Source organism: Aphelocoma coerulescens, chromosome 2 (genome assembly GCF_041296385.1).
Source record: "Aphelocoma coerulescens isolate FSJ_1873_10779 chromosome 2, UR_Acoe_1.0, whole genome shotgun sequence".
NCBI lineage: Eukaryota > Metazoa > Chordata > Aves > Passeriformes > Corvidae > Aphelocoma > Aphelocoma coerulescens.
Window position 1 is genome coordinate 20076920 of NC_091015.1, and position 23744 is coordinate 20100663.

The following is a 23744-nucleotide window of genomic DNA, read 5'->3' on the forward strand; positions in this document are numbered from 1 at the left end:
CTGTTCTTGCTAACATTTTTAGTAATCTGATAAGCGTATTAGAGACAGATTCGAAGAAAAATTCATTACAGTTGTGCAAGTGCTTTTAGCATGAGTACCCTGATGCAACAGATCTTTGTCTTAATGTGGCTGACTTAACCAAAGGCATTCATGCTAGAAGTTAACCAGCTATTTGACAATCAGGGCAAGCACAGAAATTACCTTATTTGATGGAATATGGGGTATTTTTAAAATCTGTTCTGTTAAAATGGGCATTTTCTTTCTCTAGTCTTTACAGCTTGAAATAATGAAGCTGTCAGCAGAAAATTGAGTAAAAGTTATCTAATGGAAGCATTAAAGTTCTTTAACTTAGCAATAGAGAATCTAGTAATTTCTAAGAGACTGGCACTGAACTATACAGCTTTCATTGCAGATTCACGTTCAAATATAACTCAGAATAAAAACTAGCAGTTTTGACCATATGGCTTTTACTCAGTGGTTTTACTGTGTAGATAACTTTGGGATGGCCATCCAGTACTTACTGTAAATGTCAGTATTATGGACCGCCCTAACACTAGTAATGATTCTGATATGGAAGAAAAGAGGGACCACAGAGTGGAAGAAAGACGTGGGACTAACCATCATCCAGGTCTATGGTGGTTCATCTGGCAGCTGCACCTTTGAAAGATGCTCATGCATCCAATACATGTCAACACGTATTATTCTTCCTTATAATTTTTATCCAATTAAAAATATGATTAAGTAAGAAATTACTCAGAAGCAAGGACCCACTGTTGATTTCCACACCAGGCTTAACAGACCAAACTGAAGCCAACAGTAGTGACTTTGGAAACTAGAAGGATTCAATACTATTTCAAAGAGTTCAAGAAAAGAGAGACAGAAACAAAGATCTATTTATTAAACATGAGAGCATCCACAGCAGGGACAGCAATGTCACTTGGCACTGTTTAAGCACTATAACAGTCTGTAACAACATTTATTACCTGTAGATTTAAGTGAGTGGTTAAAACGAAATGATTGAGAGTTATGAAGACTAAAGATTTTAAAACCAAAAATCAAAATGTGGTATTTCACTGCATAGTTTGGCTGCTACCTAATGTCTTGCTAACTTATTCCAGCAAAGGTCCTAGAAACGTATTGCAGCTTTTTGCAACAGGATGCCAATTACATAATTCTGTAGTTATCTGGGTTATCTATGGAGAGACATTGGCTCCCCTGGGAACCACCAGTAGCATTTCCAATAGCTGAGATCCTAAAAAAGTCTCACTGATGGATCGCAAGAACATTTGGCTGATAATTTATACATGACAACAGGAAAAACTTGAAGTAAACTGTCAAAACAAGTCTGAGGTTTTCCATTGGTCTTGTGCACTTGCAGACTTTGTACCTAGTGAATTAGAAGCTTAAGTACAGACTAAATAAAAATACAACAATTTTGACAATTTGTTTCCTAAGTCCAAACTGAGCATCTGATAGATTCCAGTAACGATTTCAACAGACTGAGTAATAAAGAAAAAAGCCAAAAACTTGAGAAAGATATGGAAGGAATAAACATGCACTAGAGAGGTGCATTATGTTTGCCAGAAATAATTTTCTCAAACATTCAGAAGGCCTTTTAAGTGTGTCCTATTATTCCATCAAAAAGGATAAGTACGTAGCAGAGTTTCACAGACACACTGAGCTTTTTCCTGTTTCCCTGTAATGAATCCACTAACAGCTCAACACATCTCTTCATCCTTAATTCTAGAATAGCTGCATTGTTAATCCGGACTCATAATGCTAATGATGCCAGTGGCAGGATAAACACAGGCAATGTCGATATAAACTTACCGATTTCTGCTTCTGCTTAGCTACAGCAGCATGGAAAAGAAACAAAGAACAACAAAGCATGCATGTTATTGGCTTGTCAAAGGACGCAGACAGTTAACAGGACTAGAAATGCGACGCAGTGCAGGTGAGCAGGTGGACAGATGGGAGCTTGGAAGTCGGTGTTACCTTCTTAAAGAAGGGCATTCTTTTCTCTTTGGAGTGGGGTGATGTTACACTGTTTGCACTGGGTTTGGGGGAGCGATGGTTTGCTGGAATATCATTTTCTTCTGCATCTAAGCCAGTGGCATCTATGTCTATAGCTATATACAGACAAACAATTCAGAATTATCAGATGACAGGGAAAGTAAAGATAGGTTAAAAAGGAAATTACAGGTAAAGAGAAATAAAACTGTCCAGAGTAATAAATAAATAAATAAATAAAAATTAAAAGTCAACCATGAGAAAAAAACACAGTAAATCAAAGGGAAAAATTTAAAGGTGCAGTACATTAGGATTAGAAGACAGAAGGCAATCTGTAACAGCTACTGTAACATTTACAAAACAGACCAATGGCCAAGTTTGTTCTTGTTACACCAGTGTAGATCCAAAGTATTCACTGGAATAGATAAGACTTCCACCAATGTAAACAACAGAACTTGGTCAAGAACATTTGCATTATTTTATAGCAATGAACACTAACTGAAAATGGGTATCACCAAGTGAAATATGAAGTGTTACTACTGTGTCTATGGAAAATGAAGAAATGGAAGAAAAACCACTTTTGAAGACAAAATCAGCCAGATATTGGTACAATGATATCTCCATTTATCTCAGGATGGACTAAAATTGGCATTTTTAATTCCTTTAAATAAAAATGCATTGCACTCATAAGATACATTTATTAGGAATAATAAACACAAATCTACTAATAGTGAAAACTAAAAGGAATGGATAGCAGAAGAAAAGAAATTTATCCCAGCTTCGCTCAGACATGGAACCTATGTAAAGAGTGAGGACGTAGGCAGGGTAAAATGGAAGTGAATACAACAAACCATTGCTGTTCAATCTCTACCCCGAAAGAATATATAACAAACAATGCTTATACCATACCCATGAATTATTTACCCTTTTTAGCAAGTAAGTAACAACAGTTTCAACAAGAATCCTCACAGACTCAGTAATAAATACACTTTCAAAATGCAAAGCCATATTATCCTGAATGCTGAGTACAACAGATACCTGCTAAATACATCTAAAACCAAACCAAACCAAACCTCTCTTGCTTTCAACAATCAATCCTGATCTTAAGTAGTGATTTAAATTTTTCTTCAGAAAGCAAGTAGATGCACAAAAGTGAACCACAAACGTGTACAGCATCACCCTGGTGTGAGAAGATCTTACCCACCTCTCCACTCCCTCTGGTAACACACGCTTATCTTGCTGTGCCATTATGTCAAACTGAGCCTAACCCTAAACAGATCTGTAAGCAGAATCGTTTGCATTGACTTTATCCAAACCCTTAATTAATCATTGCAAACTATTATGAAACCATCTTAGTGACCTGATTTCATCTGCTTCATGAGTGGGACATCAGCTAATACAGTGGCATGTGCTATTAAATTATGTAACAAATAAATATTTCTGTCAAGCCTACGTGCAGCTAGTGATTTAAGAGACACTTGGGGCAGTGATCTCTTTTGTTTGCATAAAGTACCTTCTCCCATTTGAATTATCCACAGATCTAATGCCTTGATGCCTGACATTCCCTGAGTTACTGTGCCTTTGTGCCTGCCCTTCCCAGGAAAAACTCAGTGAGTAGATCCCCATCCTGTTTCTATAATCCTGCTCCTAAAAACAGCCACAGAAATCATGTAACATTTTCTTCTAGCAACACTTTTCCTTCATCCTCTTCATAAGTATAAAAAGAACATATTATCTTTTCTTGAATACAGGCCAGCACAGATGCTGTAAATCACTCATAATAAGACACATTAAAAACTCCTTCGGTTCTATGTTCAACCAAAATTGTCAGTAAAAGATCAGGTACCTTAAGCTTTTCCTGTAAGAAAGAAATGCAGAACTTGATCAGCTAGATACCAATATCTCCTTTTTTCATTCTCAGTCTTCACACTATGTAACATCTCCTGTTCTTTTACTGTAAACTATCTTTAGTTCACTGAATTTTTTTCAGTCATTTTCACCATTATTCTTATGCTGTTTGATGACCCATAAGGACTGTATGGATTGTTTACTCTATCAATATTGATTATCTAAATGGATATGAGCCTCCCTTTCATTTGTTTTTCACTGGTTCTTCATCTTATTTGTGGGTTTGTTCTGGTTTGGTTTTTCTGTGGCACTACTTTATATTGAAAAAGCTCATCCCTGACTCGAAGTAAAAAAATGAAACTAACTTATTCAGTTAATATTCTTCAACTTATTAAATAATTGATGCAATTGATTAAACTTTCAAAAAGAGAAGGTGTAGGAATAATAATTGAATTGTGCTTCAAAGTCACTTGAGTTCTTGTTTTAGTCACAAACTATGCCTCTTCTTCCATCTTCTTCAGGCACCAGATTTTCTACAAAGAATTTTTCCTGCACTGAGCCAATGGCTGGTGGGGGAGGGGCTGCTGAAATCTGCCTTCTATTAGAGGATACGTTCATTTGGGACATTTCCTCCAAATTTTTCTCAAACCAGGACAGCCTTTCACCTTTCTTCGGATATGTTAAGATAAGCAAAAAATTATTGTAGACTCAAAATCTGGCGATCACAGAATAAGCTAATGTGAAATATTCATACATATTTTCCAAATCTTCACTGTAACTGAATAAACTTTAACAGACTTCCTTCTTTCTCCAGAAATCCATATTTCTTGAAAACCACTGTCTGAAGAAACGATTCAATGCAATGAATATTACAGGATAGGTAGCAGTCTGCTGGTAACCTAGGTGTTATCTGTGCTCTTAACTCTAAATTCTGTGCAACATTCTGGAAATTTATGTACTGATCTTCAAGTGGTTTTTTTGACAGCAAATAATATTACAGCATTTCATATGCTTTAACTATAAAATTGCAACGTAGGTCCACGGACAATTTTAGTACAAAAATGCAGTTGTTGAAAAAGTTGGCCATAACAGCAAATGTGTCAATGTAAAGCCATCATAAAACAAAAGACTAAGATGTGTTCTACACACCTGTGATGGACATCTATTATATTTTCAAAATAGAAGAGAACTTAAGTGAAACTGAGGTGCAATTTTAATAAACAAAATGCAATTGTAATAAAGTTGGTAGTTACTAACAATCCATGGTTTCACAAGACAGATATATTTTTCAATTAACTGAACCAAATGAAGCCACTACCATAACATGATTTAATTTCTCTGTCTCCCTTTTAAATGACCAAGTAAATACTTCAAAATCTTCAGGGTCATTTTAAGACGCCTGCTCTGTAGGCCAGACTCCATATAAATAAGTATGATTGGAAAATACATGTCTTTGCCCTAGAATACAAGAAACTACCAACACTCATTAATATTTTCTGCTTTCAGGTATTCAAAATGTATATGAGAAGATAAAACATCCAGCAACACAGGAGCTGAATTCAGTAGAAATTTTTTTTGTGATCTTCTGCTATGCTTTTTGTATGGAGCTAATGCCAGCCTCCTCTACCAACTTGGCATGTATTTGCTTCATACCACTTGAATCCAACCTAACTAAAGTTAAATCTATATGTTGATGCTCTAAGTACAAAATAGTATTTGTGAAAAGTTTGTCCAAGGCAAAAAATATCCAGTATCCTAGAATTATGTGAAGCACATCCTCATGATCAGAATCGTGAAACTAAATGTCCCTGATGTTTTAAAATAATGCCTTTCTTGATGCTACTGCAGGCACCTCTCAGGAACTTCTATTTTTATTGCTGCTTTTTCTCCTATACCAGAGGGCATTTACTGTTCAATAGGAGTGCTCAGACCAGACCAAACCTTCCCCTACCTACTGTAATGTAGTCTCACAGATCCATTCTATCTTTGCTACAAAGCTCCGTGGTAAAAGCAAAGAGGGAATTACGTGCATTAACAGCCCTATCATTGCCTGAACTTGCTTGCATTTACTCCATTATTTCAAACCTATCCAAATCAGCCTTATCTGGTAACACAACACTCAGGTTTTACCTATGAAGAGTAGGGAATAAGAAGAATAGGTCTAAAGGTATGTGAATTTTAAGAGATTAGGTTGATGAGTCTCTTTACCGAAGGGTTCACAACCTACTCACCAGATGATGGAGGCGTCGATTTTCTGGAACTAGGAACGATGTCACCCAAACTGGATGAAGAGTTTCCTCCTGATTTACTGGAGTAAAGTAATAAATTAGTCTGAAGTTCTGTAGCTTTCTCAAATTTTTTTCTAGTTTATTTATTATCTGCCTTCTAAATGAGGTGCTAGCTGTGAGACAAACAGTATTTCTGGCAGTGGTATAAAATATACATCTCACACAAAATATGTGTATATTTTGAGACCTGAGGAACTGCAAACATCAATCATACTCCCTGTGCTGCTGTGCAATTCATTCTGCTGCTCTCACTTCCTCATGATCTTAATGCAGTTCAGTCATTAATATGGCTACTGGTATATAATGATTAATATTACTACTCATTTCTAAGACTTTTTCTTAAGCCAGCAAACATATCTGTCTCCTTTAAATGAAGAGTTATTGACAAATCCCTAATGAAGATGAGACTCTGTTTTTCTATCATCTTTTCAATTTAATTAATGTGCAAATTCTTCTGCTTTCTCAATACAATATAGCACTTAAGAAAAAAACTCTCTCAAACAAAGATAAAGCAGTCTAAGGTTTTGTCAAGTTCTGCTTTGTGAAAACCTATCCAAGTCATGAAAATGAAACAACAGTTCTAGTCTTTTTATTTCAGCTACCATAATAAGAAAAGCTCTGAAAAGAATGTAAGAAAGGTTATTTCACTCTTCAAATAATTCACGTGATAGTTCTAGTTTCCACTTTCTCTATCTTAAAATATGAATAAGCACTAAGTTAATGCATTTGTGGTGTAGAACAATGTTATCTTCAGTGAGAATTTCTGGAGAATGGAATCCTCTACTATTTGGAAAGGAACTGAATCACTGGGACAGATCTGGCTGTGCCAGAAGTGTCACTAGAGGAATAAGGACCGGATCCTTCTGCTGAGGACACCATGCTCCTGGGAAAGGCATTTCACAGCTGGTGAATGCAGCTGAGCACTGCACAATCACAGTGTCCAACTCTAGGCATGCTCTACAAACACTGTTGCCCTTCCTATTGAGATAGGAAAACATTTCCTGCTTCCCAAATGGTTCCTAGCTCAATTCCTGGTCCATCCCACTCAAATACTCTGGGGATATTTGTTTCCTTTATACTCAGAGGGAAACAAGTGACATTTGCTTCCACATGTGTTACTAGAAAACTACTTTATTAAGAATTCTACAGTAAAAGTGACATTGTTCTATCTTGTAGTATTGTTCAGAATATCTAGAAACAATAATTTTTCTTATGCAATGATGGCTGCAGTCAGAGATAACAAATGACATGAAACTTCTGTCATAAAATGTAGTGTTCTTAAGAGCTGTATTTGTAGGCAATGAATTTGACAAGACCATTTTTTCCCTACGAGCTCACTAGCAGGCACTAGTTCTGGCTTACTAATAAATTCATCTTAACATTCTGTAATTTCTAAAATGAGCTTTAAACGTGTTTAGAAATAGCTAGATCATCAAAACAAGTAAAAAATGCTACAGAATTTAGATAAACTAATTTTAAGTCACAAAATGTATTAACACATAGTAAATGTACTTACTGCAACGTATATTAGCATATATTTTAGGAAAAAAAGGAAATAATTTCAATTGTAGGCCACCACAGATCACCAATCCAAATATCTTTTTCTCTCAAATAGCAATGAAAAAAATTAGCTTATTAATTAACAAGATAATAAATAAAACAGTGTTATATATAATATAAAATATTAATTATATATTAATTTCTTAATTGATTAAAAACATTTGTAGCTGACATTACGATAATTAAGCATACACGAGTGATATACAGCATCAATTTCCAAGTTGTGTCATGTTGCTATTTTTAATGATTTCTTATTATTACCTGGAGTAGAATTTTCCTTGTTTTGCCTTTTGTTCATGCTGCAGCCTCATGTTTTCTAGTTTGACTGGGCTTGGTATGAATCCTATTTCACAGCCTTCTTTTACCAATCGTCCTATCCACCAGTCATTATTAAATTTCTACAGATTAAACAAAAAAAAGAAAAAGGTAACATACTAAGAAATTACTGGATCTGGGATAACTTTGTTATTAGTTTTAATTTGCAGCTATGCTATTTTTTGTCATTCTTCCCTGCAGTTCATCACTGTCCTACGTTATTATGGCAATGAAGAATTGTGGTAATATACAGAAATACATTAAAATAATTATTCCTTTCAAATTATTAAAATCCACAGTGCTTAAGCAGAAACCTTCCTTCACAGACTTCATGTTTCTCCCTGTTTTTTATTTCTACCCATTTCACCATCTTTATTTCCTCTTTCTTCACAATCTTCTCCCCTTATACATGAGAGCTGCTTTTGTTCTCCCTTCACCTTGGTGGACACCAGAGACTTAGCATCTACTCTCACCTACTGCTACAATTTTTATGGAGCTGTAATAATCTATTTTTCTAATTCCATTTTATTCAGTTCTCTGCTTAATTAAAAAAACCTACTTCTCAAATTCCCCAACTTCTCACTAAAATCTTCTGAAATATGACTGAATTCTGCTGCTTATATATACTCTGCTGCAGATAGCTCACATGATCTGCATTTTAAACTTACTATGATAGATCCGTAAGAAAAAGATACCTTTGGATAACTAAAAAAACATAACAATTACACAAGTCCACCATATAGTCCAATTAACTGAATTTCACCTTTATTAAACATGAGATATTGACTACTCTAATTCAATACCTTTATTCATACACACCCCTCCACCACGCATGGGGGAGGCAGTTTGTTTTGCAGAGGCCCATACAGCAGAACTATTTGCTTTTTCCCTTCTTATTTATTCACCATTTTTGAATGAGAATAGGTCACTCGTGGATGGCCTCACATGCAATACTTTCAGCATTCCATGGCAATAACTACCATCAAATATTAATTTGGAATATTTATGAAACTGTAACAAAACACTGGAATGTGGAGAGAAGTTGCCTTCTTGAATCTGAAGCCATTAATGTAGATATTGTAGTGCATATTTAATTATATAATAAGTAGCTTTAACAAGTGTACAGTTAGGAATAAAGCATGTAAAATGTGTGGGCTCCCATAAAAAAAATAATTTTATTATTACTGGTGGATCACTGATACACAAACTAAATTGCAGTATTATCTTTCACTTTGGCAACTACAGAAATCTTGTGATGCTTGAGACCAACTGTCAGACATTCAGCTAACAAAAAATAAAGATTAAAATAAAAGCACTTTTAAGCTCATAAAACATAAGGAGATCTATAATATTCATTCAATGGGATGCCTTTATAAGTAAGAATACCAGCATTTAATAGGGAGCTAATCTGAAATAGCAGTTTCTCAAAGCTGTATTAGACTGAAATGTATTATTAAAATTATAACCTTTCATTACAAAAGGATAACTAAATCATTAGCTTGGTAAAAGGGAGCCATAGATAATTAAAAACCACCATTAAATTAAAATCTGAACAGTCACTATTTTTGTCCTACAGCACAATAGATTACTAGGCAAAATATAAATTTTATTAAAAGGAATAGAAATCCGAAATCTATAGGAATTTCTTCTTCATAAAGAAATATAAGCATGCAGAATTCACTTCTGGAAAGTCTCAAAGATAAATGCTGTGTCAGCATATGAAGAGTATTAGATATTTTTAAATTTAACAATACCACACATAATACTTTCTAATTTTGTATTTTTTTTGAAATCTTGGTAGAGAGAGAGGTGTCCTGCTCTGAAGGTGCAGGCTGAAGTGAGTGATTCTCTATAATTCACCTGTGCTTGGAGTGGCAAGGGAAACACAGAAATTAATTAAACAAGACCAAAATTATGACCATGCATTAAAGCCTCAAAAGATTCATAAGTTACTATGATGCAGCAGTTTCTTCATGCAGGAAGGAATCCTTCATCCTTTTGTGTACTGAGTTTTAATGAATGTAACCTAATAATGGAGATAAATTTCCCTTATACTCAATCACTGAAGTACTTTTCACCATTGTCCATGTACATTTGGAACTGAAGTTTTTCTTGTTTGAGCCCTCTCAGCAGTACAAATTGGTAAACAGCCCTTGCAGACAAGAAGAGGACAACATTGGTCCAGTATGGCATCATTATGCAGGCAAAAGCTACTGGTGATTAACTTAGGTTTCTTCATTTCTAGGGACAAGTTAGGTATAAAATATAGAAGCAACACTGCTTTTTATAGTCCAGTATGGTTTTTTTCTTTTAATCTGCACAAATAACTAAAGTTTGGACAATTCAGTTCTCCTAGCATCAACTGTAGAGAGCACCAAAAGTACTGAAGGGGCAATACCTGGTGGGATACAGAGCCCTGGAGGGTGAGCAGGGCATGGCACAGAAGATGGAGGGGGAGGACATGGCTGTGCAGGGAAGGGCTGGGCCTGGGGCACCCTCTGAAGGAGGTTCAACCCACCCAGACACAACAGCTGCTGCCAAATGCAGGCCAAGAGTCCAAGTCCAACTACTTGTGGATCCCTTCCCATCTCTCCATTCCAGCGGTGCAGGAGGCCTGGTCACGGGGTTCCTTCTCACCCCATCTCTGGACTTGAACCAGCAGACAACCAACTCTCCTTGACAGCTTACAGAGAAAACCAGGCTTTTTTAAAGGCAATCAGCACAGAATGCCTCTTCTCTCACACCTGGGGCTGCAAGAACATTTTAATCTATTTTACCACCCCTCAGTACTACACGCAGACACAGACAATGTAAGAACTCAGCTGAGCTAAGCTTCCTTTCAAGGCATTTCTGGAGATCCAGAAAAGTTCAGGAGACTTTTTTTTTCCTGATTTTCTCCCCTGTATATGTACATCTGAGACTAAGTTGTGCTGTGAAGAAAAATGCATAAACTTGAATGGAAAACTGCTAACCCTGTGTGTCTGGTTTATATGGAAACAGGGCAACACTTGATGTAGAGTTTGAGATTACCACCTCATTTGAAGTGCAGATGGAATAGATGACTACACAAACCCATTTGATCTAACCAAACTGAGCTGTATTTTCCAGTACTTCAAGACTCACAGGAGAACACTGATGTTTTTCTTTTGCCAGGACTCTCTGCCTGCTCATCTCTTCTTTTGTCACAAGGCAGAGCAAAGAAATTCTTTCACACTACCATTAGACAGAAAGCATATTTCCTTCAATATATAGAGTCTGAATCAAAATTATCCCCTTTTTGTGTGTTTATACATATGAAAAATTATGATCATTAGCCAAGTCTGTTTCTTGTGTTTCCTTAGTCTCTGTCCAGCTCTATTGCCCTCTCTGTATTAGGAATGTTTCTTTCTTCCCAAGGCACCTGCACTAGCAGAATCATTGTGCCTCATCAATCATAACTACTGAGAGATTTTTTGATAAAATGAGACAAAGACATAATTTCAAATGCATTGGCTAGGTTGCTCTAACTTAAAACCAACTTCTATTCCTTTTTCTATAAATTTCCAGATCCAGATGGGCCACTTTGAGACAAATCACAATGGAATACGACCAAAAGCTAGGAAACCTTATAAAAGGAAGGTGTCATTCAAAAGGGAACAGCAGGCTACAGAGGAGGGCCTGCATGTGAAAGTTACCAAGTTATCTGCTTGGGATTGTCTTGCAAGAAGCAGAGAAAGAAAATTACTTCAGGTGTTTGAAACTGTAAAAATTTTAAATTTTCCAACTACAGGAAAAGAAAAACAATGCAGCAGATGCAAAGCACCTTTATTGACAGTTGCTATTATCTTGAAACATCATTCCAGTTCTTCAGCATGTAACTGCTAATTAAATATTGTCTGTTCCCGGGAAGTAGCGTCAGTAGAAAAACAGGAGACCTGGGGATTTTGGGGTTGAGATGCAGTCACACAAGTAAAAGAGAAGAAACCCTTGGCTGCTGAATCACAGCAAACCCTCATAGTACCAGATTAGAAAAAAAACACAAATATATTATCTTTGAATACTCAGACATAAACATTTAAACCTATAAATAAGCGATTTTTACTAGAGAAGGAAAGTACTTGCTTTCTGAACTTCATTAATTTGATTGTAAGAAAATTGTGCCATTGCTCCTACAAGAATAGCATTTAAAAGAACATTCAATTCCTTATACCCTGTTACCTTCTTTAAATAACATTTGTAAAGTGCTCTGGCAGTGTGAAGTGTTATCAACATTGCAAAATAGTAGCACTATTCCTCAAATATTCCGTTAAAGAGTGATTCACTTACTCCTCTGATTTTACTTACTTCTTTAACATGAAGAAAATCTTTAGCCTCAAATGAGATGGCCATGCCTGGGACTGGAACATCATCTTCATGAGCTGCACTGTACCCAACATTTGTCCGAACTGCAAATGCAACAGGTTTTGACTGCAAAATAGAAGATAAACATCATAAAGATTTCCCTGCAAACACATACATATGTACAAACACATACACAGGAGATGATTTCTGTATGTTAAGCTTTTAAAATTGTAAAAATTACAAAGAACTCTCGATGCATCCATGCAAAACATAATGGAGAATTGTGTTTACTGACATTAGCTATTAATATCAGCACATTTCACAGAATACAGATTTTTAGTAGGTGATAGAGCTCTGAATTAATTTAAGCTAAATCAAATCAGTAATTAGTAATCACAATCCACTTGGCAATCCATATAATATTGTCAGCTTGCAGTTCTGCTGCAAGTTCTGTGTTTGGGGGCTGCCATTGAAGCTCTTTTCAAGAGCTACAAAACCTAAGCTCCATGGACAATGGGGCTGCAAAAGGCATTGCAAGGGAAGCATGGCACTGCACCAACATTGCTTTTTCCATACCTTTCTCATCTGGGCACCCATGTGCTGGTCACTTCAGCATCATTCTAAGGCTGCTATTAGTGTAGCCCTCACAGCCTCAGTCCCCAACAACTGTTTGGGGAAAATTACAAATTTGGAAAAAAAGTGCCAGCAGCTGCCAGTGACCCCTAAGCAAGTAATCTCACTCCACTCTGAGAGTGGAGCAATGTGCCTTGACATCATCCTGTCATGACTAATTACCAACCACAGAGAGATCTGTTCATTCCCCTAATTCTTTCTTACACTGCTAGCTGACGTCAGTGAGTTAGAGGATTTCCCAAGTTTTGTTTACAAGAAGCAGTTGCTGGAAGAGTCACACAGAAGCCCCACATCTGCACAGCTTCTCTTTCCCAGCACCACCAGTGCTGAGCACCTCTCTGCACAGGTACAGTAATAGAAGGTGCCATCCAGCTCAGCCCAGACTACAGCTACCAAGGGCTTCCTCTTCTCAAAGGTACAACCATTTTACAGGAGAACAACATTTCTTCTGCATCATTCTAGGCTAAAAACCAGCTTGAGCTTGCTCTCCCCACAGAGATGATCATCAAGTATCCCTAGGACCCGCCACTTTCCTACCCCAGGCTGAACCTTTAGCCCATCTTGTCATAACCAGATAAACTGTTAAAAGGGCATCCTGATATGATTATCTATTCATGATTACGTTTCTGAAACTGGGAATTCATGAGAATCATCATCCAAAAGTAAAATTTGGTGATTTCTGCACATCAATTAAAAAATCTTGCAGTGTTGATACAATGGGTATGTCCACTTCCTAACAGCTCAAACTTGTATCTTAGTCATCTCCTCTGTAATTTTCTCAGTGTTACTTCCACTGTTACCCTACATAAAAGATACCAAACTATTACAGAACTAGTCATACCACAAAAAAAGGAGTCACACAGGCACTGGATTCCATGATACCATGTATCTTCCTTAAATATAAAAGATACCATAAATTACTGGGTTAAAATATTCATACAAAACCTCAAAACTTTCCCAAATGTAAAAATTACAGGCTAACAGAATTGATGCTTTCTACGCTATTACTAATTTCACACTGAAAATACAGATATGAATAAGCATTGAATTTTCAAATCTCATAAACAATACTTACAATCAAATAGTAAATCATCAAATAAATCACCCACTGCTATTAAGAATGATCATTTTGTAAGGTGTAGTAACCTGTCACTGTAGAACCTCAGAATCACTGTATATCTCAGAACAGGAATGGAAATATTAAGGAACGATCTGTGCCAAATACTGATAGGAGGGACAGTATGCTTGCTTATCCATTCTCACATTTCTATATCCTCTAGCAAATATAAAAAAAAATTCTCAACCACTGTGACTTACTCCTAAAAGTAACAGTGGATGAAAGACTTTAGGTTGACTAAAGACTTTAAAATCTTGGCAGCATTGCAACAAACAGACATCTCCAGGAAGTTGATGTCCTTGAAATACTTCTTAGGAGTGATCTAAAATTTTCTGTTAGAAGACAATACCTGACTACCCAAGAAAAAGAGTACAATGGAAAATACTCCTGACCTATCTTAACATGAAAGTAAAGGAGCAGGTAAAATTCTCTGTCATTTTCTGCTATCAAAAAAATAATGTAAAACTCTGAGCAGAAAAACAAAGCAGAACACTGAGCTACAGATATTCACAGAAGTGGTATGTCCCATTTTAGATACCTGTCACACTGGTAGAAAGGGAGACTGAATTATCATGGGATTAGACTACAATAATTCATCTAATTGAATATTTTAAACTAATTAATTTATAGAAGTTAAATGCTAGCCTTTTTACATAAATAAATAATTCTGAAGGTTTCATAGCACTGTCAAATTAAGTACTTTTCCTGAACTACATTGTCTTGAACTAAAAAAGTCCAGTTATTATATAATTAGGGTCTTACATAAAAAAAATAATTTTTTTTTTGACATATATACATGTACATTTGAAAATGTATCTAGCATTTGCTTACATATTCTGCAGTTCTAAAATTAGACTGGGTCAAAACATCTAAGCACTTGCTGTTAGTTCTCTAAATCTCCATGAAATGGGATGGCAGTTTAGCACTCAGTTAATCCACAGGCTGGACTACAGGGACAGATGCTCCCAGATGTTAAACAGTTTAACATTTCATGTCTCTCCAGAGAAACAAAGTAGCCTGGAAAAGTTCATTTATGTTCAAAAAGAACACTTCCATCTTGTTCTTCTTTTTTTCTCCTGTATAAGTACAACATTCAACCAGCTGAATAAACCCACAAGGAGAACAATCAGACCATGAACACTACCATCATCTTACCACCAGGGCAGCAGGGAACACACTCTGGAGTGAGGTTCTTCATGAGCCAATTTCAGATTCTGATATAAACTCAGAATATAAATCAACAAAATCTTATTCACCAACTGTTTAATCAACTTTGGCTGCACACTTTAGGTAATGGATATAAATTAAAGTGTGTCTAGAGCAACCTTACTCAATTTTCTGTTTTTCTATCTGGATCTCACTTCTTCCTTTACAAATTATATTTATTTTACACATATTCATATCAACCCTCATTAGTAATTCCATACTATTTACAGTATTTTTGTACTCTACTACTCATATTTCCCTGTGTCATGATTAACTTGTATTGAATGTAACACAAGCATTTGGACATTGTATCTGCCTGGGCCAATTTGTCAGTTTAAACAAGTTTGTACCTGCTTGGTTGAATCTGTATTCAAAAAATATTTCACCCAATAGCAGAGCAAAATAATACAATCTGTTCTCTAGTAATGTACTTAAAACATGACAGGGCCCGTTTTTCCTTAGAACTAATTTTAGTTTTTTTGATGCTGTGCAATAAACCCAGTGGAGGCAGCCCCCGGAGATCCCAGCCAAGGAGGCAAATTTTCTGACACGGAATTTGCTCATAGAACAGGTCATCACTCTCATGGCCACTAATTTTGGAATTGTTGCTTGATAATCAAGGTATCTGTATTCCTCATCCACTACCAGGATGTACAAAACTGATGAAAGCATTCTCCAAACCGTTTTCTCCAAACCATTGGGCTTGATCTAGGATCTCTGATTCATCTCATTTCTTACTCTCTCACATCATTCCTACAGTAGAGGCACCTCTGTATTTACACCAGTTTAAATGAAACCAGAATGCACCTTTATGAAGCCACTGCCAGCTAAGACAAGAACTGACTCACAAAACTATTACAGTTACCATTTTGACAAACTGCTTGTCAAAGTTGGTGTCTGTGTTACAGTTCAGAGAATGTGTCTCCAAGCAAGTTCTCTCCCTCCCTATTTCTACATAAAGCTACTCATCCTTCATCCTATCCACTTTTCACAGATGCATGCAACCTTATCCTGAAAGCAAGGAATTTTTCTTCTCTTGGGTAATGAATATAATGGGTGTCTCTCAAACCACTAATAAGTTTGCACTCATGAAAATTTAAAAAGTCACACCGTTTCTTTCATCTGAGGAAAGATGATTCCTACTAGTGACCTTTTCACTAGTAGTCTTAGTAGGGAGCAAATATGACAGATGATGACCTATGTTCAGCACTATTTTCACGGAGTAGCCCTGTACATAGTATTTGTGCCATCAACAATATTAATACTCTATGTGGGACAGAGATCAATAGCACTGTGATGGCCTAATGACCGCAGTGTTAAAAACATCTCACTTTATTTTGCCCTGCTAATGACATAAAGTCAAATATATAAAGCAGAAGACATTCAAAACTGCTATGTTTTACAGAATTAAGTGATTTCTATTACTATTATAAAGAAATGTACAACGTTATGAAACCTATGCTGTCACAAAGGTAGCTTGAGAATGCAAATGCAAAAATAATAAAAGAAATAATCTATTTTACCTTTTTTACTTTGTACACTAATTTATACATCTGTTACACAAGGAAGAAAAATCAAACCCACCGTAGAACACAGGAAATTTTGGTCCTAAATGCTGTTTATTGCTGGACCCTCATGTCAGATAAGTAATTGTCCAATCTCTAACAACAGCATCTGCTCAGCAATCTCATTGCTAAGGAAGCAATGACAATTCATGAATGTCCCAACAGTGTTGGGGAATAGAATTATTGGGATCAAGAAAAGAACTGTGCAAGCTATTGGGCTGGAGGTTTTTAGGCTTGTGTGTGTGAGAGACATTTTCCGTGGGAAAGTCCCTGTGTGAAAGTATACAGTTCGGCCTGAGAACATACAGGGAGTAAAGAACCTGCAGGTGTGCTATCCGTGAGTGATACAAAGGAGTTGAGCACAAAATTCTTTTGATCATAACAAGACTGTGGAAAACTGCCAATGTAGTCCAATTATGTAGAAATAGAAATGTGTCTTGATAAGCTTTAAGCCACTTAGGAGCTAACAAGCTGGTATACTATATAAGTGCCTTTAGACTGCTAATAAAACAGAGTTCATTTATTCAACCATATTGGTTGGGCTTGTTTTTCTTGCTCCCCCCGCCAGGGATCCGGGCTCCCTGTCCCGCGCGGCTTCCAACACCAACAGAAAATTAGAGCATATACAGCCGCTGTCACTAAAAGGAGCAATCAAAAATATGACTTCCCAGCAAAGATCAGGCTTTCTTTTACAGCCATAGGTGTGTGTATCAAACAAGCCTGGTGAGAAGCCAGAACCACAGAGTAACAGAGGTAGGAAGGAGCCTCTGCTGTCTCCCAGTCCAACCCCTGCCCAAAACAGATCTGTTTGACCAGGCTGCTCAGGGCTGTGTCCCAGTGAGTCTTGAACAGACTCCTCTAAGGACAGAACAACATAACCTCTTTGTGCATCCAATATTTGACCACTGTGGTTGTGAAAAATCATACAGGAACTATGGTACTCTCATGTATCAATGAGTGAGGAACAAAAAAATCCATAATGGAAAACAAATATTTGGTTTTATAGTCCAGTACAAGCAAAATGAAGTGTTATTACAAGTTGAATGTATCAATTTCCAGTTTTAATTGTAAGCGGTCTAAAAAGAGGGTTTGTGCTGAATTCAGCACTTCCAAGGAAGTGAAGGAGCTGAGAAGTACAGTGTGACACCAAAACACAGTACAATTGTAGTTAATAAGTAGCAGCCTAAGTACAATGGTATAATGACATCCAAACTCTTCTGAATTATAATGGATTTGGATAGCACAGATCCCTTCAGAAGGATCTGGGAGAGAAGCAGTTAAACACAGAATTATTTGATCTGAGTACATTTTCCTATCTGTTCCCAAAATTAGGGCAACGTGAACTATGTCCAGCCATTACCAGTGTTTGCTCTGCTACCTTGGCTCACTGAGTTCTTGCCTAGGACACGTCACAATGGCTGCTCTCTGGTGCCTAACATGAATGAGCACCCTTCTGCAAAAGCAGCCAGCAAGGACTCGTGCCCGTCGCACGAGCCCACCGCGCCATCAGCCTCCCGCCTGGACTCGACACAGGCTGTAAGGGTCGCTGCATGGAAACGCAGCTATTAAAGCTTAATTGTGATTTTCCTTAGGATCAAGGCCCATTGGAGACACTTTCTGAGGAAATCTTTGGATCCTTCCAGTTCCTTGGCATCCCTCCTACAGCAGTGCCTGCTCTCAATGTTGAAGAGAAGGAAAATTTAACACATCCAGCTCGTACAAAAGAGAGTCTGCCAGATCCATTTTTTCTTAACAATAGGTAGATTTCAGAGACTTTTTTTTTGTCCTCTAGTACTCTCTAGAGATACTTTTGTTACTATTTTAGCTCATCTTCACACACAGTTTGAAAGTCATGTTTCTTACTTCCTTTTGCGAAATCGTATTTTAATAGAGTCACCGATGTTGGTTTACATTCAGCTCAGGAGGCAGCAGAGACTGAAATAGCTGTACTGACGCACACCAAGCTTTCTCATATAAGCAGGGTCTTTTTTTATTAGAGCAGAACGCCAAAACTCACCAGTGGCCATGTGTTGTCTGCATGCAAGTGTGGCAGAAAGGTGGCTCTTCCGTACACCCACTTGGGGAGTTAATGGGAACCGCTGGAAACAGGCACAGCTGAAAAAGTCTGTTTGTGCTTACTGAAAACATGCTTATTCTGGCAGCAAAAGCCAGCAGATGAAAACTGTCATTTGCAATAAAAATACTGTGCTGGGATTTCAAGTTCTTTTTTCAATGTCACAATGAGGACATTTTATGCTTATGAGACATCTTAAGCTTATGAGACAGCATTTTAGCAGATCTTAGCTTTTTGGCTAAACTGAGGTTCACATAGAGAAAAGATCTGCAGTAACATTTTCAGGCTCTTCACAACAAAAATTTTTCAGGAAAAGCAAAATTCTGTGATACAGCAAGCTAAAGTAAACACTAAATAAATCATCAGTGCAATGGTTAAAAATGTAGATTCTATTACCAAAAGCTCTTGAAAAACTGCTGCATCACTGAAATTGTTTCTTAATTCACTGTTATGAATGCAAGTTTTATTGCTGGTTCCAATATTTAAGTAATTCTGCACTTCATTTTTTCAATTGGATCAGAAAGTCTCTACAACTGCTAGAGCCAAAGGTTAATGTTTGTTAAAATGTTTCACTTTTACATAATATTTTAAGTATGTTTTTCTAAGAAACTATGTTGAAAAATTCTTCCTTCATTCAAAACATACATTTTTTAGCTAGACTGCTCTATTTCCAGGAATTATATGGCTATATCTTCCAAGGATGATATTTTAGAGTCTGAAAAGCCAAATGTTCTATTAGCTCTTAACTCATACGCTGAACTAAAACTGAGAAGTTATGTGAGGATATGATAAACACTAATTAGGCACTAAGCTGCCTCAATGCTCCCACCCCTTTCACATGGTTACATTTTATGGCCATAGCTTTACATTATCTTCTACCTCACCTGGGTACCTATTGTTTATGCAGGTCTTGCACTACTTCTCATTTTTAAATTAAAATGGAATCTGTGCTGCAAATCTCCCTGACAGCCTAGATACAGATTACATAAACACAGAGCACATATCTTCAAAGCTGTGGTAAATGAGTATTTTTTAAGCTTGAAAGTTAAACATCCCAGACTTAGGAAAAGTGAAAATGAGGCTACCTTTAACTCAGGGGAATGGTGGTGGTATCTTTTACTTAGCCCTCACTGTGTACAGTATTACTGTTCAACCATTAACTTCACAATAATGTACTTTCTCCCACTGCAGCACTACAGAATCACAGCATCACAGAGGCATTAAGGCTGGAAAAGACCTCCAAGATCACCAAGTCCAGCATTTGACCAAACACCACTATGTCAACTAAACCACAGCATTAAGTGCTATGTCCAGCCATTTCTTGAACACTTCCAGGAATGGTGACTCTGCCACCTCCCTGGGTAGCCCGTTCCAATGTCTGAGCACTCTTTCAGTCAAAAAAGTCTTCCTGATGTCCAACCTGAACCTCCCCTGCCATTTCCTCTTGTCCTGTCACTGTTGCCTGGGAGAAGAGACCGACCTTTCAGGTAGTCTTAGAGAGCAATACATACTGTATCTTACTTGCATACAGGAGGATCTCTCCTTGCAAAAAATCAAGAATGTCTGAAACACAAGGAACACTCCATAGCATCTAAGAACCCTTCACTGGACTCATTTTTGCCATCAAGATCCCAGTTCAAAAGAGAAAAACAAGTAGTCTCTAAGGGATGATTTATCTCTTTTTAAAATGGCATGAATAACATTTTGCCTGACTTTATCCCATACGGAGGAAACAATTGCACCAATCCCATGACAACAAAGGAGAAACAAAATAATCAACAACTAGTTGTTAAATATAATCAGACTATACAGTGAAGTCTATAGCTTTATATATCTCCACAGGAAAGCTAAGATAGCACAAAACACTTTACATCTGTCATTTTCTACCTTTGGAGCACTTGACATTGTACACACAGTTTGTAGGTTTTTCTATTTAATTATGTGTGCATGTGCAATTTTCTATGCTTAATTAAAACAAGCAACAAAAGGATCACCCCAACAATATCTTTCTAGTGTCACACTGATATTTTCAAACACCGTCAGTATGACTGAAATCTTTATATCCATTGCCAAAAACTCCTTGCAACTTCCAGCACAGAATTAACAGACTGCAAATGGTTTAATATTCTGTAAAGAGGCAGAGCACTAGAGCCAAGGCACACTTTGGCTCTGCTGTTCAAATATTTGCTGAAAGCAAAACAACTGTGAGACATGGGAACTAGAGCTTTTTAAAGCAAAGCTAATGAGAAATGTAGTTTTATCTAAAATTTTTCATTTTATTTAAAAATACAAAGTTTACATGAAGCTGATACAAACCATATAAACTATTAGGACAAATACCATAATTTTGGCAGAATAACACACATAAATAGAATAAATTCTACATGAACAACTTCATCTATATAATTCTCCTGTATCTTGTATCTTCTGTATGTTGTAATCCTCCTTTCGTGCTTTGGGCAAAAGGGCAATTCTTGACTCCTCAGCCTGGCCACCACTGTGTCTGTGTACATCTGGGAGAGCAGTGAAACCCTTCCCCTTCTCTTTGAAGGAAAGAGCTCCCAGGAGGTTTAGCACCAGCACAGCTGCTGCTGCACTGCAGTTCTGCCCCAGTACAGAAGGAGTCACGGCCTTGCTCATACATTCTGGAGATGCCTTTCTGCCAGAAAAAAATTCTCCAAAGATTTAGAATTAAGCTAGAGCAGTACTAGGGCTTCTCTGACATAGGCCAGGAACCAGGAAGAACCATGCAGGGGAGAAGCCAACAAAAGAGCAGCTAAAAGCCAGGCTTTGGGCCATTCTGTGTCTGAGCCATGCCAAAAGCACTCCATCCTCAGCACCTAAAGATTTGTGGAAGCTCTCATCTCATCCCTGTCCAAAAAAGAGTCTCTCACAGTAACAAGCTATAAATGGAATTACTTCTCTATAATATTTCCTAATATTCTCATTTACTTTAATATTTCCTAATAGTCTTATTTACTTTTCCTTCAGACATCTCATTTGTATTCCTTGCTCAGAGCACAAGATAAAACATGTTTCCTGGTGGGTGTATGAGATACAAGAGTGAAGTGCTGTGATGATGATATCCTTACAGAATATATTATGCAGCTGGTGCACAGCTAGTCATCTAGCCAGCAGATGAAACATTAGCTGGCAATAAACCTTACTCTTATTATAGCCATAGAACTGCTAAGGTTTAATTCCAGGCTGGATGCAGCAAGAGTTATTATAAAAACATGAAATAAAATGACACAGAATTGTAACAATTTTCTCATTGTAAGAAAAGAGACATGGCATCAAAATGCAAAGCGGCAGCAAGAATTCTAATTTGGGTTTCTGGATTTTTTTAAATTTACTGTGCTTTCCTTGGCTGAGTGGACTGAATTTTCTGTGGGTAGGCAAGGACATCATTGCTCAGGCTGAACCAAAGCTAGTGGAGTGTCCTGTGCTCAGTCTGACCAGGGAATCAACCCTGTATGATACAGCTGCCTATGTGCACACAGCTGTTTTCTCCACACACAACAGTTAGTGCACATACAAGTGTTTTATTCATAAGCAGCTGCCATTTACACACTCAACATCACACAGGATTTTACATGCCTACACCCGTTGTTGCAGCAGGTTCTCCTGGGAAGTGACTGCCACTGGTGTGAGAATCAGCCCTTCCCCCCTCCAACCTCCAAACTGTCTTGCCTTTCATTTTATAGGGTCTAGTTTATATGAGAGAAATCCAAAATTTAGTTTCTTTCTCACCACCACATACAGTAGAGGGGAGAGCACCCAGAGAAGGGTGAGGACACTCAGCAGGAGATCTAACCACCTCTTTCTCCAGCTGGCCAGTCAGAGCCTCCCCTTGCCTTTCTTCCTCTTTGTCCCCTTTTTTTGGATTTTTCCCCGAAGCCCCCATGCCTATAAAGAGGTGATGCACATCATTGACTCTGGATCTGGTGAGGTGGTTGTGTGCACGCCAGCGAGCTGCAACACCCCTGTGCACCAATGCCTTTTACACACAATACATTGCTGCAAATCAAGCATGGTTTCCTAATAAGCAACTAAAACTCTGCAGGCCTCTAAAGCTTCTAAAAGAACAATTTAAAAATTCTGTATCTTTCCTCTAGTATCAAAATTATATAAAATCCATGGCTATACTCCAAGGAGATCTGTAATCCTTTCTGAATTGCTGGTAGTCAACCAGAAGCTTGTAAATGGCTTTATGGCATAACCCATGTGCACAAAGTGACACCAGGGATACAGGAAAACAGATGGTGGAGTTCTGCTCTGTTTTTTGGGTTTTTTTTTAAATTTAAATTAGTTTTATTAATAGCCATTTTTTATTTCCATATTTACTTAAAGAAATTAAGAAGCTGGAGTGAAGCTTAAGAGTAGAATATTGAGCTGCAATGCTGTTATACATTCTATTGTTTGTAAATAAAAACTGTTTGCAAGATGTGGAGAACGGAAAGACAAAATACAATAAAATCAGCAGGTTATTATTTAAATTATACATTTTAATCTTGTTTTACATTTGTATTTCATACCAAGGAAATACTCTTTTTTGCTAGCATGATTGGGTTTTTTTTGCTAGCTTTGATTGGTATCAAAGTCAAAATTTCTAGTATGTGTTTTCATGGTTGTATCATTTGTTTTGAGTCAGACACCGGAAGACAAAGGCATGTTTTAATTGTTTCCATCTCAAACGAATCCTTTTCTCCACAATGAGAATAAAAATTACTTAAAATGAATAAATATAAACACAATATTAACTTTATACAGTTTTGTAATTTTTATATTACTTTAATGCAACATTA

General features: G+C 37.0%; 1 protein-coding gene across 6 annotated transcripts in view; it reads right to left on the reverse strand.

Moving 5' to 3' along the window:
• CACNB2 (calcium voltage-gated channel auxiliary subunit beta 2) overlaps positions 1–23744 on the reverse strand; it is a 252833-nt gene that overhangs the window by 31964 nt on the left and 197125 nt on the right. For all 6 annotated transcript variants that reach the window (XM_069006684.1, XM_069006682.1, XM_069006685.1 and 3 more), the window contains 4 exons: positions 12345–12467; positions 7968–8104; positions 6090–6166; positions 1996–2129 (listed from right to left, as the gene is read on the reverse strand). In XM_069006684.1, coding sequence (XP_068862785.1) covers positions 1996–2129; positions 6090–6166; positions 7968–8104; positions 12345–12467 — 471 coding nt within the window. The remainder of the gene's footprint in view (positions 1–1995; positions 2130–6089; positions 6167–7967; positions 8105–12344; positions 12468–23744) is intronic.